This window comes from Triticum urartu, chromosome 6A (genome assembly GCF_056163025.1).
Source record: "Triticum urartu cultivar PI428250 chromosome 6A, HENAU_Tu73, whole genome shotgun sequence".
NCBI classification, from domain to species: domain Eukaryota; kingdom Viridiplantae; phylum Streptophyta; class Magnoliopsida; order Poales; family Poaceae; genus Triticum; species Triticum urartu.
The window spans coordinates 33977561-33995037 of NC_141878.1; the positions used below are offsets into that span (position 1 = coordinate 33977561).

Below are 17477 nucleotides of genomic sequence, written 5' to 3' on the forward strand. Positions count from 1 at the left end.
AAAACATGAACATACAAACATGTTACCTTTTGATTTGAGCCGCAATAAACTATTATTTGAAATTCTGACATGTTGATACTTGCCAGAAGAGCTTCAGTCTTCGAGCAAGTCAAAAAACTAAAGTAGAAAGAAAGAACAAAGCCAGTAGTATTAAGGCATCCATGCTTAATTTTAGAAGGAGTTCACTAGCTAGTAACCGAGTGAAGATTCGCTACGGAGTTGCTCCCTACTGTTTATCTTCCTCAAGCGAATATGAAGGAGTGACAACCATCATAATTAAGAACCAACATTCTTGTCATTATGATAAAATTGGATTCAAGAAATGCATGTGCCTCCAGTGGAGAAAATCATATATACTTCATGACTCACTATTAGGATAATTATTCACGACTTATACGCTGTTGGTCGTTCAAATAATAACTATTTCACTTGGTCACACACATAAATCTGATGAGAAAGCCCCCCCCCCCCCCCCCGGTGATTGTTAAAAATGATCTATTTGCATGTAGTTACACACTTAAATCAGGACTTGGCCCTTTCATGTATGTCATGTTGTCAAATTAATATGTTGAAAGAATGTTATATTTTCCACAAAGGTAAATGAAATAATGTTTATGTGCGGAAACATAGTTCTTAGCTATATTCAAAACATGTATTGTTCTCGATCCCTTTTCAGTCCAACATCTTATGTCAAGCATGTACTCTATATGTACCTCTATCGGTGCATCAAGCACTATTTGGCCCTTGGGTGCTTAGGTATGTGGAAAGAGGGTTGGAGTTGACTAGGTGATGTGGCAACCGCGGTGGTATAACTAGGTTCTCACTAAGGAGTATCACTCTAACCAAAGATGTCACAAGAACGGTTCATGGTGGTTCAAATTCCAAATTTGATACCAGATAAATGAAACAACTTTTACTGCTTTCATCTTTGTATGTCTCAATAGAGGTTCATGGTGGCGTTCAATGAAGGTTTTATTTCCCACAATCGAGGATTCAATTAGTAAGGTGGTTTCAAAGAAGTTGTATATGGTTTTGTGTTTGCCTCCTTTTGAAGAGTTTCATGGGTGTTACAGTGATTTTCAGGAAGTCTATTAGAAGTTTGGAATAGTTGGAGAGATTGTTAAAGGGATCCCCCTTTTTTCCTTTGTTTTAATGAAGTTTCCGGGAAGTTCGAAATATCTCATCTGAATTCAATAGAAGACATACTATTGAATTTAGCTGACCTATGGCAACATTAATTCACCTCTCATCCCGCAAACAAAATTAAACACTTGCCTCCTAGGGAGAGGATTTGTGGCATGCAAGTGCGGGCGCACGCATGTCCCTCGTGTCCGCTTTTTATTTTGGCTTCCGATTTTCAAAGTTTTATGTCTTTTAAATGAAAATTCCAAACTAAGTTCTGTTTTCATATTCATGCTTCTCGTGACCAACACTTTCAAATAAGATCCATTTTGAATATATTTCCATGACTTTTTTTAAATGTTAAGTTTCAATGTTGACACTTAGTACGAGTGATCGATAAAAATCAATTATTTTGTGTCTAGGACCGATGGAAAAATTACTTGAAATTATATATCTAAAATTGATTGAAACTTGACTGGTTTAGATGCAAAAACTATAAGTTTTGTTGTGGAAACTTAAAACTTTTTGAGGGATTTTCTATTTTACTGTGCCCTCATGTGGGATTGAACTACTGCGCGAATCGCGGGGCAAACCGAGCGGGCAGTAGGACTTGGCAGGTGAGTGCCCCGCACTCACGTGCTCCTGCGCATTTCCGTTACCTCCCACTATGAATGCACTTGGAACACTGCTCTAATGGTTCTTTAATTATGTTTTTTCTATTCTTTTATCTTTGTTTGCCTGGAATAGTTGCCATCATGACTTGATCACATATCCTTCTCCGGTCCCATGTCCTATCAGCAATTACATAAAATTAGTTTGCTGAAGATGATCTTTATCCATAAAGATCGACAACCACACACTAAATTATTTATACATAATTTCTTATATATACTGGAATGCCATTTGGCAGTGACAGATGAGCAACATATATATAAATAAAGACAGATCAGTTTTTGGCATCTACAGGGAGATGCGTTGCTCTTAGTCAACCAGAGAAAGATACCACGTGGAACTTGTCATAGTTCTCCACAACCCTAGCGGCCTAACTTTGACCATTCTACATGCATCTCATGCAACTGAAAGAAGAGTGCTATTATAAATAGGTGGCTCGTGCCCGCCACAGTTATACAAAGCCACTGAGCTAGCAATCCTTACGGTGAAAGAACACACTGAGCCTACGTACGTAGCTAGATAGATTTGTGAGCCATGGCTTCCAGCTCTGGCTGTAGGGCCCGGCATTGCTTGCTTGCCCTCTTCCTCCTCTCCTCTTCCGCGTATGGTCAGCTGTCGCCGTCGTTCTACGCCAAGAGCTGCCCGACGCTGCAGCTCATCGTGCGGGCCACCATGATCAAGGCGCTCCTCGCCGAGCGCCGAATGGGCGCCTCCCTCCTCAGGCTCCACTTCCACGACTGCTTTGTCCAAGTAACTAAATTAGATGAGCCGTTAGCAAAAGATACTTATGTCGAATTGATTTACCATCATATACAGTACTAGCATAGTATTAATTTGTTCTAGTGAACACGCTTAATTAGGCCATTCTCTTGGATTAATGGTGGGATTACGTTATATATATGTATATGTAGGGCTGTGACGGGTCCATTCTCTTGGATGACGTGGGTAGCTTCGTTGGCGAGAAGACGGCCTTTCCGAACGTGGATTCGGTGCGGGGCTACGAGGTGATCGACGAGATCAAGAAGAACGTGGAGCTGCTCTGCCCTGGCATCGTCTCCTGCGCCGACATCGCCGCCCTCGCAGCACGGGACGGCACTTTCCTGGTACGTACAATACAATCAATGGACAGTGGTTACACTGCACTTTTCTTGTTGCTGACAACGCTTGGATCGATCGGTACGCACGTCGTTCCTGCAGCTAGGCGGGCCCAGCTGGTCGGTGCCGCTCGGCCGCCGGGACTCAACGACGGCCAGCTTGACTGAGGCGAACAGCGACCTCCCGGCGCCAAGCTTAAGCCTGGGCCTGCTCATCAAAGCGTTCGACAAGAAGCAGCTGAGCCCGCAGGACCTCACTGCGCTGTCCGGCGCGCACACCATCGGCTTCTCCCAGTGCCTCAACTTCCGCGACCACATCTACAACGGCACCAACATCGACCCGGCGTTCGCCACGCTGCGCAAGCGCACCTGCCCCGCCCAGGCCCCCAACGGCGACAAGAACCTGGCACCGTTCGACGTGCAGACACAGCTCCTCTTCGACAACGCCTACTACCGCAACCTGGTCGCCAAGCGCGGCCTGCTCAACTCCGACCAGGTGCTCTTCAACGGCGGCTCCCAGGACGCGCTGGTGCGCCAGTACGTCGCTAACCCGGCGCTCTTCGCCTCCGACTTTGTGACGGCGATGATCAAGATGGGGAGCATCAATCCGCTCACGGGAACCGCCGGCCAGATTAGGCGCAACTGCAGGGTCGTCAACAGCTGATCCGTCCATCGTCTCGCCATATGTGTTACAAATATATAGGCCTAAAATGTGTATGTAAAGTTAGGTTGGCTACGTACCAACCAGCTAGCATGCATGGCAGAATAAGAGCCGTTTGGTTCGATAATGCCTGGGGGCTGGGATCCATAGGTAAGTACCTCAAGCTCCAGGGTTGTAAGGTACCCGCTTCATCATGTAAGTCGCTCCGACGTATACATGCTGTGCTATAAAGGAAACCAAGCATGCATTGTTTTTTATGGAACACTGGAGTGATATTTGCGACAAAACTGTGACTGTGAGAGAAAACAAATGTGAAGAGGGATTTTTTTCGATCTTTCTTTTCTTTGAGTCTGACTCTTTGGTTTAATTTTACTAGCTAATTGCACATATGTTGCAACGGGTTATACATATTTTAGTGATTCAACATCAGTTTTGTCCAACACATACCTTACACGCACCATATTCTAAATTTTGAAAAGATTTAGTTTGATTTAAGTATGGGTAGGGGAAGGTAAATATTGTGAAGAGAAAATCGGGCAAGGAGGTGAGGCGAACCGGTAGGAACAAACGTCTGCAATAAATGGGGATTGAACGGAGTGGAGGCGATGCAAAAAAAAAACCCGGAGTGGAGGCGACGAAACAAACTCCCCAATAATAGAGATTAAGACAGGAGCGTACTGAAGCAAGCCCCTTGTATGAATCACATACAACTACCAATAGCAGCCAAGGATACCAGAAATAGCCAATGGCTCTCGGGTCCCATTGAGCCTGATTTTCAAATAAATAAATAGAAATTGCATAAAAATGAAAATTTTCTGAAAATTCTTGGAAGTAAGAATGGTATAGTGTTATACTCGTATAAAAAGTTTCACGGAGGAGTGACTTCCGTGGACTCTGGGACAAAAACAAACAAATTGATTATTACAAAAGTGTCAATTGTAATGAAAATGCCAAACGGAGACCGAGCTCCATGGAGGCCTTTATTTGAAAACTTTGAAATTCAAAATTTTCAGTTTCAAAAAATTCTAAAAATAAATACACATATACCTAGATATATAATGTACATGTGTGCAAATTTTCAGGTCAAAATATATTAAAACGTGAACTACACAAAAAAGACAAATGTAGGGCTTTTTAGCATCTGTACTGTTCATCTTTAAAGGCCATGATTTTGTTTTTTTTTGTGCAGCTCGTGATTCAAGGTATTTCATCCGGAATTTTTTCACACATACACTTTACATCCTTGAGTACATGTGTATTTATTTTCAAAAAAAATGAAACTAAAATTTATGAATTTTGAATTTTTTAAAATAAAGGGCTCCATAGAGCTCGGTCTCCAAAATGCCCTACTCTAATTGTAATATTTATATAGTGCTGATTTTGTTTTATTTTGTCTAGAACACCATGGAAGCTAGTCATTCCTTCGCGAAACTTTTCACATCAGTATACCACTATACTATTCTTGTTTCCAAGAACTTTTATGATTTTTGACTAATTTTGTAATTTTTAATATTATATTCCAGTTTGTGTGCATTGGCACCCAAAGATCTGCGTCCCAAAGGATACATGATTTCTTTTCCCTACAATGTGTATGATTCTAAAGATTTTTTTTTCTTCTATCACTTCAGTACATTAACCTTGCCTCCCACCACACCTTTCCTTTTTTGGGCCGCACCGGCACAGCTCATCTTATTTGTGGACATGGATTGCATAGCTAGACGCCTAGACCGAATAACTTATTGCCCCCAAACCATACCATGTTAATGAACTACTTCCTCCGTCATAAAATATAAGACCTGTTTTTAGGCTAAACAAGCCTAAAAAAACTTCTTGTATTTTAGCACAGAGGTAGTAGTAATTTCGAAATACTACATGAGAGAGCAGATCTGCAATCGGAGCCAAATCATGTGGGGCGCTCGTATAAAGAAACAAATGTTGCACAGAGAATAGTTAAGCTAAACTTTGGGGAATCGTAAAAAAATATGTAAGGTTCAGTTTCCTACCCTGCATGCATTTCTCTTCCTCCTTTGTCCGCCCTCTCTCACATAAACCACCTTCAATTTTTTTGGGCCACACGCAGTACAATCCCAGCCCCGATGTCTTCTCCCTTCAGGATAGCCCCAATGCAACCTCCACCAACGAGACTGCTCCCCGGTGATGACATTGCCCCACGATTCCCACTGCCAATTGTCCTCTCCCTCAAAAGACATCCACCCCTAATGAGGGTGATGGTGCCATGGCCTAGGTGGTCGTTGGCATGTCAGATCCGGCCTGGTGGGTCGGGCCGAGAACCCCTAAGTCGGTTCCATCCTAGGTCACATTGGGCGGCCCATGACATGTTATGTGAGTGCTCTAGAAAACATGACGTACAAGCCGATGATACCGGAGCCATGGATGACTCTACCTATTGGAAATATGCCCTAGAGGCAATAATATTATATTTTCATGTTTGTAATAAAGAGTTTATTTTCTATGCTACAACTGCTATGATCCTGGAATATGCAATTTAGTGGAAAACTCATATGCACGTGTGAAATGACAAACGGTAAAATCTGATTCCTAGTCTCGCCTCTAAGACTAGCTCAAATGTTGTTGGTGATCATGTTTTTCAGATCTTGAGATATCATTAAGTGTAATGATGTTCCTAAAACAACTTTAAAAGTATGACATTAGAAGAACAATCATATTGAATTGACCAAAACTTGCTTGTTATACTTTGAGATACAATCATCACAAGTCAATTGTTATAATATGGATTGTTAATGTGTGATTTAGTTCCTTATACCATGAAAGTATCGTAGTCACTTCTTACGGTATGATGAACTTTGTGGTTGCCATTGCATTGGGTGCATAGATTTGAATTCTCCACGGTGACACGTTGGAAGTGAAGTTTGAGTAGCTTATTACTCTTGGGTGCTTGGTACCCTAGAGCTTGTTCCTCTTGAGTTCTTGAGCGCCCTAGATGGTTGGTGGTGTCGCGGGGCTCAATCATTGTGGTGTAAAGCTTCGAGCAAGCGTCGGGGTCTCCAATTAAGTTATGTATATTGCCTCGAGCAATTTGTACGGGTTCAGTGACCATTCTAAGGGTTGCCAATTGTACGGGTTCGGTGACCACCCCCAAGGGTTGCCAATTGTACGGGTTCGGTGACCGTCCCAAGGGTTGCCAATTGTACGGGTTCGGTGACCGCCCTCAAGTGCCCTTTAGTGGAATCACGACATCTTGCATTTTGTGAGGGGGTGAGGAGATTACGGTGGCCCTACTGGCATTTGGGGGGAATTATGCCTCCACACTGCTTCGAACGGAGATTAGCATCCACAAGGGCGTGAACTTCAGAATACATCGTCATCTCCGCGTGCCTCGGTTATCTCTTACCCGATCCCTTTACTTATGCACTTCACTTTGTCATAGCCATAATGTTTCATGTTATATATCTTACTATCACTTAGTTGTTTATCTTGCTTAGCATAGGTTGTTGGTGCACATAGTTGAGCCTAGTCGATTTTCAAGTTTTGTGCTTGTGAAATTAAACACTAATTTTATTCCGTATTTGTTTAAGCCTAAATCATAATTATTTTAAAGCGCCTACCCCCCCCCCCCCCCCCAGGCGACATCCACAATCTTTCACGAACAATATCAATACTTGAATCACGAACAAAGTCACACAGCTAATTCTGGCGCCCCCTAGCACCGAACCTCCTCATATTCCAAAAAAGGATCTTTATTTAAATGAAAGATTTTTTATACAGAGGCTGGACCGTGAAGGGACAATCACAGCACCAACTTTCTTCCTACGTTGTCCACCACCATCCATGAAATTTCCTGAGGAAGAGCGCGCACTAGGAGGGGAATAAAAGGAACAAAAACATTCGAAGGAACTACGAGACCGGCTGTTCTACCATGCACGGGAGGTACCGTGCATGTCTGAGCAATTAATGCTTTGTGTGGGATCCATTTCACCTTTTTCACTAAGATAATTGATATTATTTCTTTATCTATATACTCTCATATTCATTGAGTGTTGTATCAGAAATGCTACAAATATATGCGTCATCATCAAACTTGTACAGTGCACTATTCATCTGCTCTCTCCTTCTACAAACACATGCATTACAATATAAAGGTGCTAAAAACTCAAATGCTTTATTATGTTTCAGAAGGAAAAACAATCATACTATTTCAGTATTTCACTGTGGCTCATCTGTTCGAGATCGTCTCATAATGTTTCATTCAGTGTCAATACAGTTAGAACTTATTGGGTTTCATTAGGTTTTTTGTGTTCTAGATTGTGTTGTTATATTTCATAGAGTTTTATCATGTTTTGAAATATGAACTTGAAAGCCTCTCAAAATATATTCGAAAGTGGTCTTAATTCAAAGTCCTAACTGCAAGGAACTCAAATATGTAAACGGATTCTAAATTGGAATTGTGATTCAAAAAATAATATAGATTGAAGCTTTGAAATTATATGGGAAAATATGCATGGCTGGGGTATTAATGTGTGTCAGGGATATAAAAGCTTGAGTGGGGGCCAACATGCATGTAGCCTAATCTTCAAGAGAATGGACGGCTGAGCCATGCACGGGAGATCCCGTGCATGGTAGAATCTCTTTTCTCAAGGAACTACAGCATCAACAGCAGGTGAAGGCACAAACACCACTGCTGCCCGAGCCTTGGCTAAAGTAGCCTGAGGCAACTCATTGGCACTTATAGATGTATGTGTCATCTCTCCGCTAAACACCCCCACTTCCCGTCACTCCCTTGATGGATCAAGGACGTGTCCTGTGAAAAGAATTGCACCCGACACCTCCTCCATCACGAAGAAGGCAAACGGGTGATCAGCCACAAAGTCCACGCGCACCGGCGGTTTGTAGGCCCGGCCGTGTACTTCTGCAAAGACCAGCAGCGGTGACGGCGGCCGCCTCTGTGCCTTCCTCGTTTACCTCGATGACAGCCTTGTGTAGCACTTTCTCCAGCGCAAGGTTCACGCCAGGGCTCTCCTCCACCATGTTGGACAGGTCGGCCTTCCACAGGTTGAAAGCGTCCTTGAGTCCCAAGTCCTGGAGAACGTTTGTCATGTCGGTGGAGAACGCGAGCTTGAACTTGGGCAAGCGGAAGTCGCCGACTAGGACGGTGCCCGTCGGCAGGTGCTCGCGCAAAAAGCCATTGTTGCATGCGATCTTGTCGGTGAGCCGCCACAGCCCGTCGTGGTCGTGTGGGAGGAAGATGCACATTGAGTAGAGCGCCGATGGCTGAGCAGCCAACGGCTGACCCCTCTTGTAGTAAAGCTGGAGCACCTTGAACCCGTCGTGGCAGGCAATGCGCTGCCTGCCGTGGTCACGCATGAAGGGCACGTCGACAATGCCGCCGTCGAGGCGGTGGATCTTGTCCTCCTTGGTCTGCTCCTTGCGGAAAGGCTTGAGCCACTCGCCCTTGAGGTAGATGGCGTTGGCGACCACGAGGTCGGCGTCGGTCAGCTCGGATAGTGGGCGTGGATTGATGATCGAGGGGATGAGGTTATTCGTGGACGCCGCCACCCATGCGTTGATCTGCTTCGCTGCTTCCACCGGCTGCACCACCAGGTATGTAAGTACGCACATATTAATTGCACTCGATCGATCTATATACGATTAACATGCACATGCATATAGATCGACCACTGACCTTTTCGCGGAAGTTTACGGCGCGCGTCTGCGCCCTGTACGACTTGACGGCGGCGGCGGCGTACGCGGGCTTGAGAAGCCTTGTCTTGTCGTGCCACACGGCGCACGCGAAGTTGACGCATGGCCCGCCGGTCGGCAAGGGCCTGCTCCGCCAGCGCACGACGGACCCCGCGAGGTCGTTGCAGCGCACGGACGGATACAGTGAAGATGATCCGCGTGGGGAGGGCCTGCTTGCTCCGCTAGCTAGAGGTTGATCACTCGGAGAAGGAGAGGTTGATCACTTCTCTCTTTATATGTTCATGACGATCTTTTGTACTTAATGGTTTTTTTCATTTGTTTACTACTAGATAGTGTGTCGAGTCCTCTCTATACATATAGTACATAGCGTCGACCAAGCACGGAGATAAGAGAGGACACTTTTCTCTATTAGCTAGCTAACACAATTAATATATGAAACCCCTACAAAAATCTCAGCCCCTGAATTGCTGGCGCATGGATGCCTTTTGGTCCCGGTTGGTGCTACCAACCGGGACAAAAGGCCCTCCTGTCTGGGCAAGCCGCAGCGGCCACATGAAGCTCCATCTGTCCCGGTTCGTATAAGAACCGGGACTAAAGGTATTGGGCTTTAGTACCGACCCTTTAGTCCCGGTTCCCGATCTTAGACAAATGGGCCTTATGAACCGGGACAAATGGGCCTTTTTCTACTAGTGCATAGAGCTTGTTATTCTTGAGTGCTTGGGCGCCCTAGATGGTTGGTGGTGTCGCAGAGCTCAATCATTATGGTGTAATGCTCCGAGCAAGCATCGGGGTCTCCAATTAAGTGATGTATATTGCCATCGGGGTCTCCGGAAGTTCAAAGAACTCAGCGAGAAAACCATTCAGATACGGTGTTTTGTTGTGCTCCATTAGGAAAACTGTCTTTCTAACTTTCTTCTTGGAGTATGGAGCTGTCAGAAGGTTGTGTTCCTCATTAGAGACCTAGGGGATGTCATCTGTTCGGGACTCATCTATTGAGAAGTTTCCTTCCTCTGGTGTTCTAAACAAATTTTATAATAACAAATGATATTACATTTAAGTTGCGCATGTCCCTCAATCGTGCCCTCATCATGTTGTAGGGAATGAATAATTTTCTTCTAGTGTCTGCCATTTGCGACTCCATGCAAATATCTACTATTTGAATCACCTTCTAGGATAAATTGTTATTCCATTTGTGTATTGGGGTAGGCCCAACCACCGGTTTCTCTCACGCCTCCTTGACCATGTCATGGAAGCCATCCCAAAGCAACCACCCAAGTTCGAACTTGAACTTGTGTCTATGTTATGGTCGTGGCAAACCAGAAGTTAGGAGAATGGGTGCATGGTCTGATATAGCCCCGATACAAGGTAGAGCACGAACAGACACCATAAGAAATTTTGATTCCCAATTGGTATCCATCAAAACGCGATCTAGTTTCTCATATGTCAGTTCTGGAAGACTGTTCTCCCAAGTGGCCTTCCAATCATGAAAACCTCTTGCAGATCTAGACTATCGATGACAGCATTGGAAAGGAAAGGCCAAGGATTATCAAACCCGACGTGGCTTTTCTCATTTGGAAATCGAAGCAAACTGAAATCCCCACCTGCTATAAGAATAGGATAGGGATTATCATTCGCCAGATTAACCAGTTCATGGAGAAAATCGGCCTTGAACTCATCCTGGGATTCCCCATACATGGTGACGAGGGCCTTGTTGCGAATATGGAGTTTAATGTGAAACTCACCATCCGAACTAGCAAAAATATCCATAGTCCCTGTATTCACGCCAAGTAAAATGCCCCAGAATGACCTCTAGGCAGTCGTGAAACCCAAGTGAAGTCCAGCCCGCCAGAAAGATGGTTAAGCAAACTTACTGAGAAATCATGTCTCCGTGTTTCAAAGATAGCCAAAAAAATCTAAATTGTATTCCCTATTACATTCCGCAGTGAATAAATGTTTAGCCAAGTCCCAAAGACCTCTGATCTTGAAAAACATTCCATTCATGAGGAAACAATAGGAGATTTAGAACATTTCGCCCTCTTATGGGATTTTATATCTTTTTTTGAACATGTGGTCTTTGATTTACGTCCGGATGTTGTAAGCTCAGTCAATGAACTAAGCCCGGGTTCATCTAGGCCCATGTACGGAACCGCTCCTACTAAATGAGAGAGTAACTGACCATCTGATGTGGCATGCAGTTCCTCCTCGTCGGTATGGGAGGCATAAGACTTTCTAGAAACATGTGGAGTAACTTTTAACTGGTCATATTCCAAATGTTTCAAAGCGTTAGTCGAACTAGAAATATCCTTCTCATTCTTTCCAAGACTAACACCTACATTATTCAGCTTAGAAACGATGGCAGTATTGGAAAAAGCTAAAAGGATTTGGGTGACGACGTAATACCTTGGTTGTCAAGGTTGTGCCTTCCTTTACACTGCATATCCTTGGCCAAGGAATCCTCATTTGTGTCCATAGTACCGTCTCATCAACCGTATGCCGACAACTTCGGCATGTAGAGTCACCCCCAACTGCGGTCGTGGCGCCAGCTCTGGTGCCGGAGGAGGGGGTGGTGGTGGAGTAGCAACCCCCTTCCCGACAGTCTCAACCACCGGCTCAAGTGGCAAGGCCGCTATCAGAAGCGTGTCAGGGACCAACTCCACATGAGGCTGAAGGTCGGCCAATGGCACAGCAGCATGTGGCCGCACATCCAAAGGCGGGCCGACTGGTCCTCGCCTGTGGGCAGCTAGCGCGGCTGGCTTGCCGTGAGTCACCCGTACGGCAGCACGTGACTGACCCTTCCCTCGCTAGCGGAATCGACGTCTTTATTGAGTGTCAGAATCTTTGCGGAGTGTATTTTGTCAAGAACTTGAAAGGTAGAACACTCGGCATAGCGACTGGTTGAGAGCAAGTTCGGAACAAGAGGTAAGAAAAGCATAGAAATAGAAAAATTGCAGGAACTGGATGCCATGTTTTGTACATTCGTACATGAATCTGAAACGCAGTTGTTGTATAACATGGTCATTTGACTTAGAGAGAGAGAGAGAGAGAGAGAGAGAGAGAGAGAGAGGAGACGTGTTGCATTGGAATTCTTAGAGAAAGTGAATACATGAAGTTTGAGAAGATGTTGATAGTCATCCAAAATGGGAAGGAAAGGAAGGATTCATATATCAATTTTCAAAAGCAATCCTTCAGCCCGGAAGGCATTATTGGAAAATTCCCATAGGATCATATCCCTAAGAAATTCCTGCGAAATTCGTGTGTTCCTAACAGGGCAAAACATGAATGATCTTTAAACGCTAGAGTCACTGCCATAGATGGAACTAGAAACTAACACAAACTCGGCTAAATAGGATCTTCCATAAGGTGTGCTACTCAAAACCTCTTGTGGCTCCCTCATGGTCACGGGCCACTCTTCTCGGATATATAACTGACCTTGTAAAGTAGTTTCGGAAGCATAGAACCCTTTGTCTCGGGCCGCGTTGTATATATTGAGGCAAAGCCTTGGTGGACAAGTTACAGAGGAGGAGATCGACCAGGGGGAGATCGACGGGAACAGAAAGAGATCGACCAGGGGAGGTCGTTACAAGAGATAGAGAGAAGAAGAGATAGATACAATTTAAACACCTCTCCTATCCCTATACAATAATTCTAACACTCCCCCTCAATCTAAACCTCAAGCCTTGCTAAGGTTGAGATTGTATTTGAACTCATCCAATCTTCTCTCTGTCAAGGGTTTAGTAAACCCATCTGCAAGTTGATCCCCTGTAGGAATGAACAGTATCTCAAGTAGCTTTCGAGCTACTCTCTCTGACAAAATGAAAGTCCACTTCAATATGTTTTGTTCGTGCATGGAAGACAGGATTGGCTGAAAGATAAGTTGCACCAATATTGTCACACCATAACCATGCATCCTTCGAAGCTTTAATTCCAAGCTCATAGAGTAATGTTTGTATCCACATTACTTCAGCTGTGGCATTTGCTAATGACTTATATTCAGCCTCTATACTTGATCTTGAGACAGTAGCTTGCTTCCTTGCACTCCATGACACAAGATTAGATCCCAGAAACACAGCAAAACCACCAGTGGATCTTCTGTCATCAGCACACCCTGCCCAGTCTACATCAGAATATGCAGTAACAAGCAAGGAAGGGGACTTGAAAATTTGAAGTCCAAGCCCTTGAGAATACTGAAGATACCTTAGGATTCTTTTAACTGCCGTCCAATGAGTAGTTCTAGGAGCATGCAAATATTGACATACCTTGTTCACTGAATAAGAAATATCTGGACGTGTAAGTGTTAAATATTGCAAAGCACCAACAACACTTCTATAATTTGTTGCATCTTCTGGACCAAGAGCTTCTCCACTATCAACCGTAAGTTTTTCTGAGGTGGAAATTGGTGTGTTGACAGGTTTGCAATTCTCCAATCCCACCCTCTTTAGAACATCAGTTGTATATTTTTCTTGTGGGAGAAGTATGCCATCTCTGACTTGCTTTACTTCTATGCCAAGAAAATAGTGAAGATCACCTAGATCCTTGAGAGCAAATTCAAGTTTTAAATCCTTAAGCAAACAGGTGGTGGCCTCTTGACTTGAACTAGCAACAATTATATCATCAACATAAACAAGCACAAAAACAGTGATATTGCCTTTGCTATAAAAGAACAAGGATGTATCTGCTTTGGATGGCGTGAACCCAAGATGTTGTAACTGCATGCTCAGCCTAGAATACCATGCTCTTGGAGCCTGCTTAAGTCCATATAATGCTTTATCCAACTTACATACATAATGTGGTGTGCTATGACTTTCATAACCTGGTGGTTGCCGCATGAACACTTCTTCCTCAAAAACACCATGAAGGAACGCGTTCTGAATATCTAGCTGTCGTAAGCTCCATCCTCTGGAAATGGCAATGGACAAAACAAGGTGAATGGTAGTTGCTTTAACCACAGGACTAAAGGTATCATCATAATCAATTCCAAACCTTTGCTTAAAACCTTTTGCAACCAACCTTGCCTTGTACCTGTCTATACTACCATCAGATTTCCTTTTTATCTTGTATACCCACTTACAATCGATTATGTTAGCACCACGTTGTGGTGGTACTAAATGCCAAGTCTGATTCTTTTATGAGTGCATCGTACTCATTATCCATGGCTTCCTTCCAATCCTTGCTAGCAAGTGCATCATGCAAATTAATAGGTTCACCAGTAGTAGCAAGAAAAGCACGCTTAGTCGGATTATACTTTATTGTACCATCACTATATTGTTTTTCCTTGACAATACCTGACCGAGACCTGATGTGTCGACGAGGAGGTGAAGGAGCCACAAAATCGGTAGCTGTGGCACTACAAGAAATCTGTTAATCCATGACGGATTTGCGGTGACAATATGAGAAACTATCATGGACGGTTTGCTACAGCCCCGAAGCCCGCCTAAAACCCGCTAAAGCCCGCCCAATTGCTCCGTACATAAAACGCTAACCCTAAAACACTCCTCCTTGGCCCCCTCCTCTCTTCCTCCTCCACGCAGACCCCTCCCGATTCCCCATCGCCGCCACCCACCACATCCCGATTCCCACAGCTCGTCGCCGGCCCTCTCCCACCCCTCCTCTCACCTCGCAGCTCTGGCACATGTCAGATCCTTCGCATCCCCCACCCATCCACCCTAACTCTCTCTCTCTCTCATGCGACCCTTCGTGCCGCGACCAACGCCCGTTGATTCCGGCGACGTTCGCCACTGCACAGCACACCGACGGGCTAGTCTTCGACCCCTCCCTCCTCCAGTCCGGCTGGATCCGCCACTGCCGGTCTCGACCCCTGGCCCATGGCTAGGGTTTCGATTGCAGCATCTCGTCCATCACCGACACCTCTCCGATGGCTCCTCTCCGTCGGACAGCGCCCCCGATCGTGCCTCTCCGCCTCCTGGATGGCGTCCCCTAGCTCGGTGCGCTCATGCGGGTTGGGCTGGACGGTGGCGACCCGGCCCGACCTCCCCCGTGGCCTATCTGGCACAGCCGTGCATCCCGTGGCGACCTCCTCTGTTGCGCGACGGTGGTGTCTAGCCTGCACTGCGACCACTGCATCACCAATGAACCTCTTAAGTGAGCATGTGTACCTCTGCCTGTCTCATCTATGGCATATTCTGCTTATTTTATTTCATCCAATATTCGCTTGTGACCGACCGCTTTTGATTCCTGATCTATATTCAACATAGGTTTAGGCTTGCATTTTCACTTAGATTGCATAGAAAATGTTGACAAATATATATCTCACGAATTCTGTAAGTTTGAACATTGCATGATAGAGCAGAGGATATCCACGGCAGGTGAAGCCGGTATTTCATTTTAGTTGGCACATTTCAAGTGCTAGTAATTTGGTGTCTGATATATGTGTTTTCGCCATACCAATGCAAAGATGGAAAATTTGTTCCGTTTATTATTATTATCCAAAGGTTGGTTAGTGTTGCACAGATTCAGGTTTCTGATGTTAGTTCATTAATAAATCTAGACATTTGGGAAGGCATAGATTTTTAAGAATTTGGTACAGTTGAGATAACATTTGCATTTCAGTAATAATGAAATGAAACCGACATCCAATTGTCACACTAATATCTTTGCTTTGCACATTGTAGTTGGTACATCTCCCACCTGATCGACGCCAACGCTACAGTGCTGGAGTAGAACATGGTGAGCTTGATACACTTCCATTCTTCCGCTTGTCTTATTCTAGATGTACTGTATTGAGAAACCGACCCCCTGCATTTATTCTGCTTTCATAGACTGGTTTCAAACAAAATATGTAATGCATTTCTGTGATTAACTACCTGCTAGTGAAAGATCTGTAATATTTTTCTCTTTGGGATATTATGGACATATACAGTACAACAAAACCACATAAATCTGTTGCATTAATTTATTCTTCTGTTGCTTGCATCTCTTGGTACATAACTAGTTGTATTTCTGAACATCTTTTTAATGGTCAGGCTTGCAGGACCTAATTTTATTTTGTTTACTTCTTTTTTGCATAGGTTCTTGCTTTGTAATGTAATAAACCATACTATGTCCTGCTTGAACTAAGTGTGTGCAAGTTAGTTGGCTGAACTTATGAACTTCTGCTATGGGTGCAAGTCTTCTTGCTTTGTAATGTAATGAACCAGACCATGTGTTGTATTTGAACAAAGTAGGTGCAAGTTAGTTGGCTGGACTTGAACTTCTGTTGTGTGTGCAAGTCTTCTTGCTTTGTAATGTAATGTACCAGACCATGTCCTGCATTAAAAATGTAGAACACACTACATCTTTTTTTTTTCAAAATGGAACTATGAATCTTAAATCTCAGTATCTCACTGAATGTACGTGTACTTTAGAATTTCAGTTTGTTCGGTGAGAGAGATGAGTTCAGTTAAGTTTGTCTCTATATGTATGCATTAGAAAAGGATGAATTAAAAAAACAGTTTTAAGTTATGGAAGAACCAGTACATAAACTACAATCATATATATTTTTGAAACTTGATGGGGACCAAGTGCATAAACCTGATGGAGCAACTTATTCAGGGGTAAATTTTGTGCCTCTCCCTCTCACTCAGGGAGCAGCTTTCACAGTGGTTAACTTGTGTGCATCTCCATTTGTAAATATATTATCGTTCCTATCAAATAATTTTTCTTCAGTTGTATGCTTGATAACTGTTGATATCTCTTATGGTTGCAGAATAAATGGTGAGCTTGATACCCTTCCATTCTTCTGCTTGTCTTATCCTCGAGCAGAACATGGTATTATTTTGTACTGTATTTGTTGGTGCTTTGAGATGAACTTGCAGCATAAACATCGAGCTTGATGAAAAATCCGTTGGTGCCGATTTTGATTTAAAAATTGAGTTAATATAGTCCACAACATTAGATGTTTTTATTTGAACTTGGCCTATGTTTATGCCCAGTTGTGTTAATTATCTTGAAGTTAGTCTCTGTTACTTGTTTACTGTCATTCTTGTTTGTTAAGGAATGGTGTGGTACAGTGTATATGTTGGCAGAATTTTCTTTACATAATTTTCAGCTGATCGCTTGTACAGAATATTATTCATCCCCTATTCTTTTACATTTCTGGTTGAGTCTTTAAGTTTTATATTAATATGGTTGCAAACAACCCTGATGCAAGCACATATTCATTCTGCTGTACTCATTGTTTCTCTAGAAACTAGCATGCTAATCTTTGTCTGATTGCTTCTGCTTTGTTCAAATAGGTGATGGATTTTGTACTA

General features: G+C 43.7%; 1 protein-coding gene and 1 pseudogene across 1 annotated transcript; one reads left to right on the forward strand and one right to left on the reverse strand.

Moving 5' to 3' along the window:
• The first annotated feature begins 2237 nt into the window (after positions 1 to 2237).
• LOC147963572 (peroxidase 70-like) lies at positions 2238 to 3811 on the forward strand. The gene is made up of 3 exons (XM_087530094.1): positions 2238 to 2544; positions 2706 to 2897; positions 2992 to 3811. Exons 1-3 carry the CDS (start codon positions 2329 to 2331, stop codon positions 3550 to 3552), a joined length of 969 nt encoding a protein of 322 aa, XP_087386220.1. The 5' UTR covers positions 2238 to 2328; the 3' UTR covers positions 3553 to 3811.
• Positions 3812 to 8300: 4489 nt separating this feature from the next.
• On the reverse strand, positions 8301 to 11698 carry LOC147963573 (putative serpin-Z6A; annotated as a pseudogene).
• Between the last annotated feature and the right edge of the window lie 5779 nt (positions 11699 to 17477).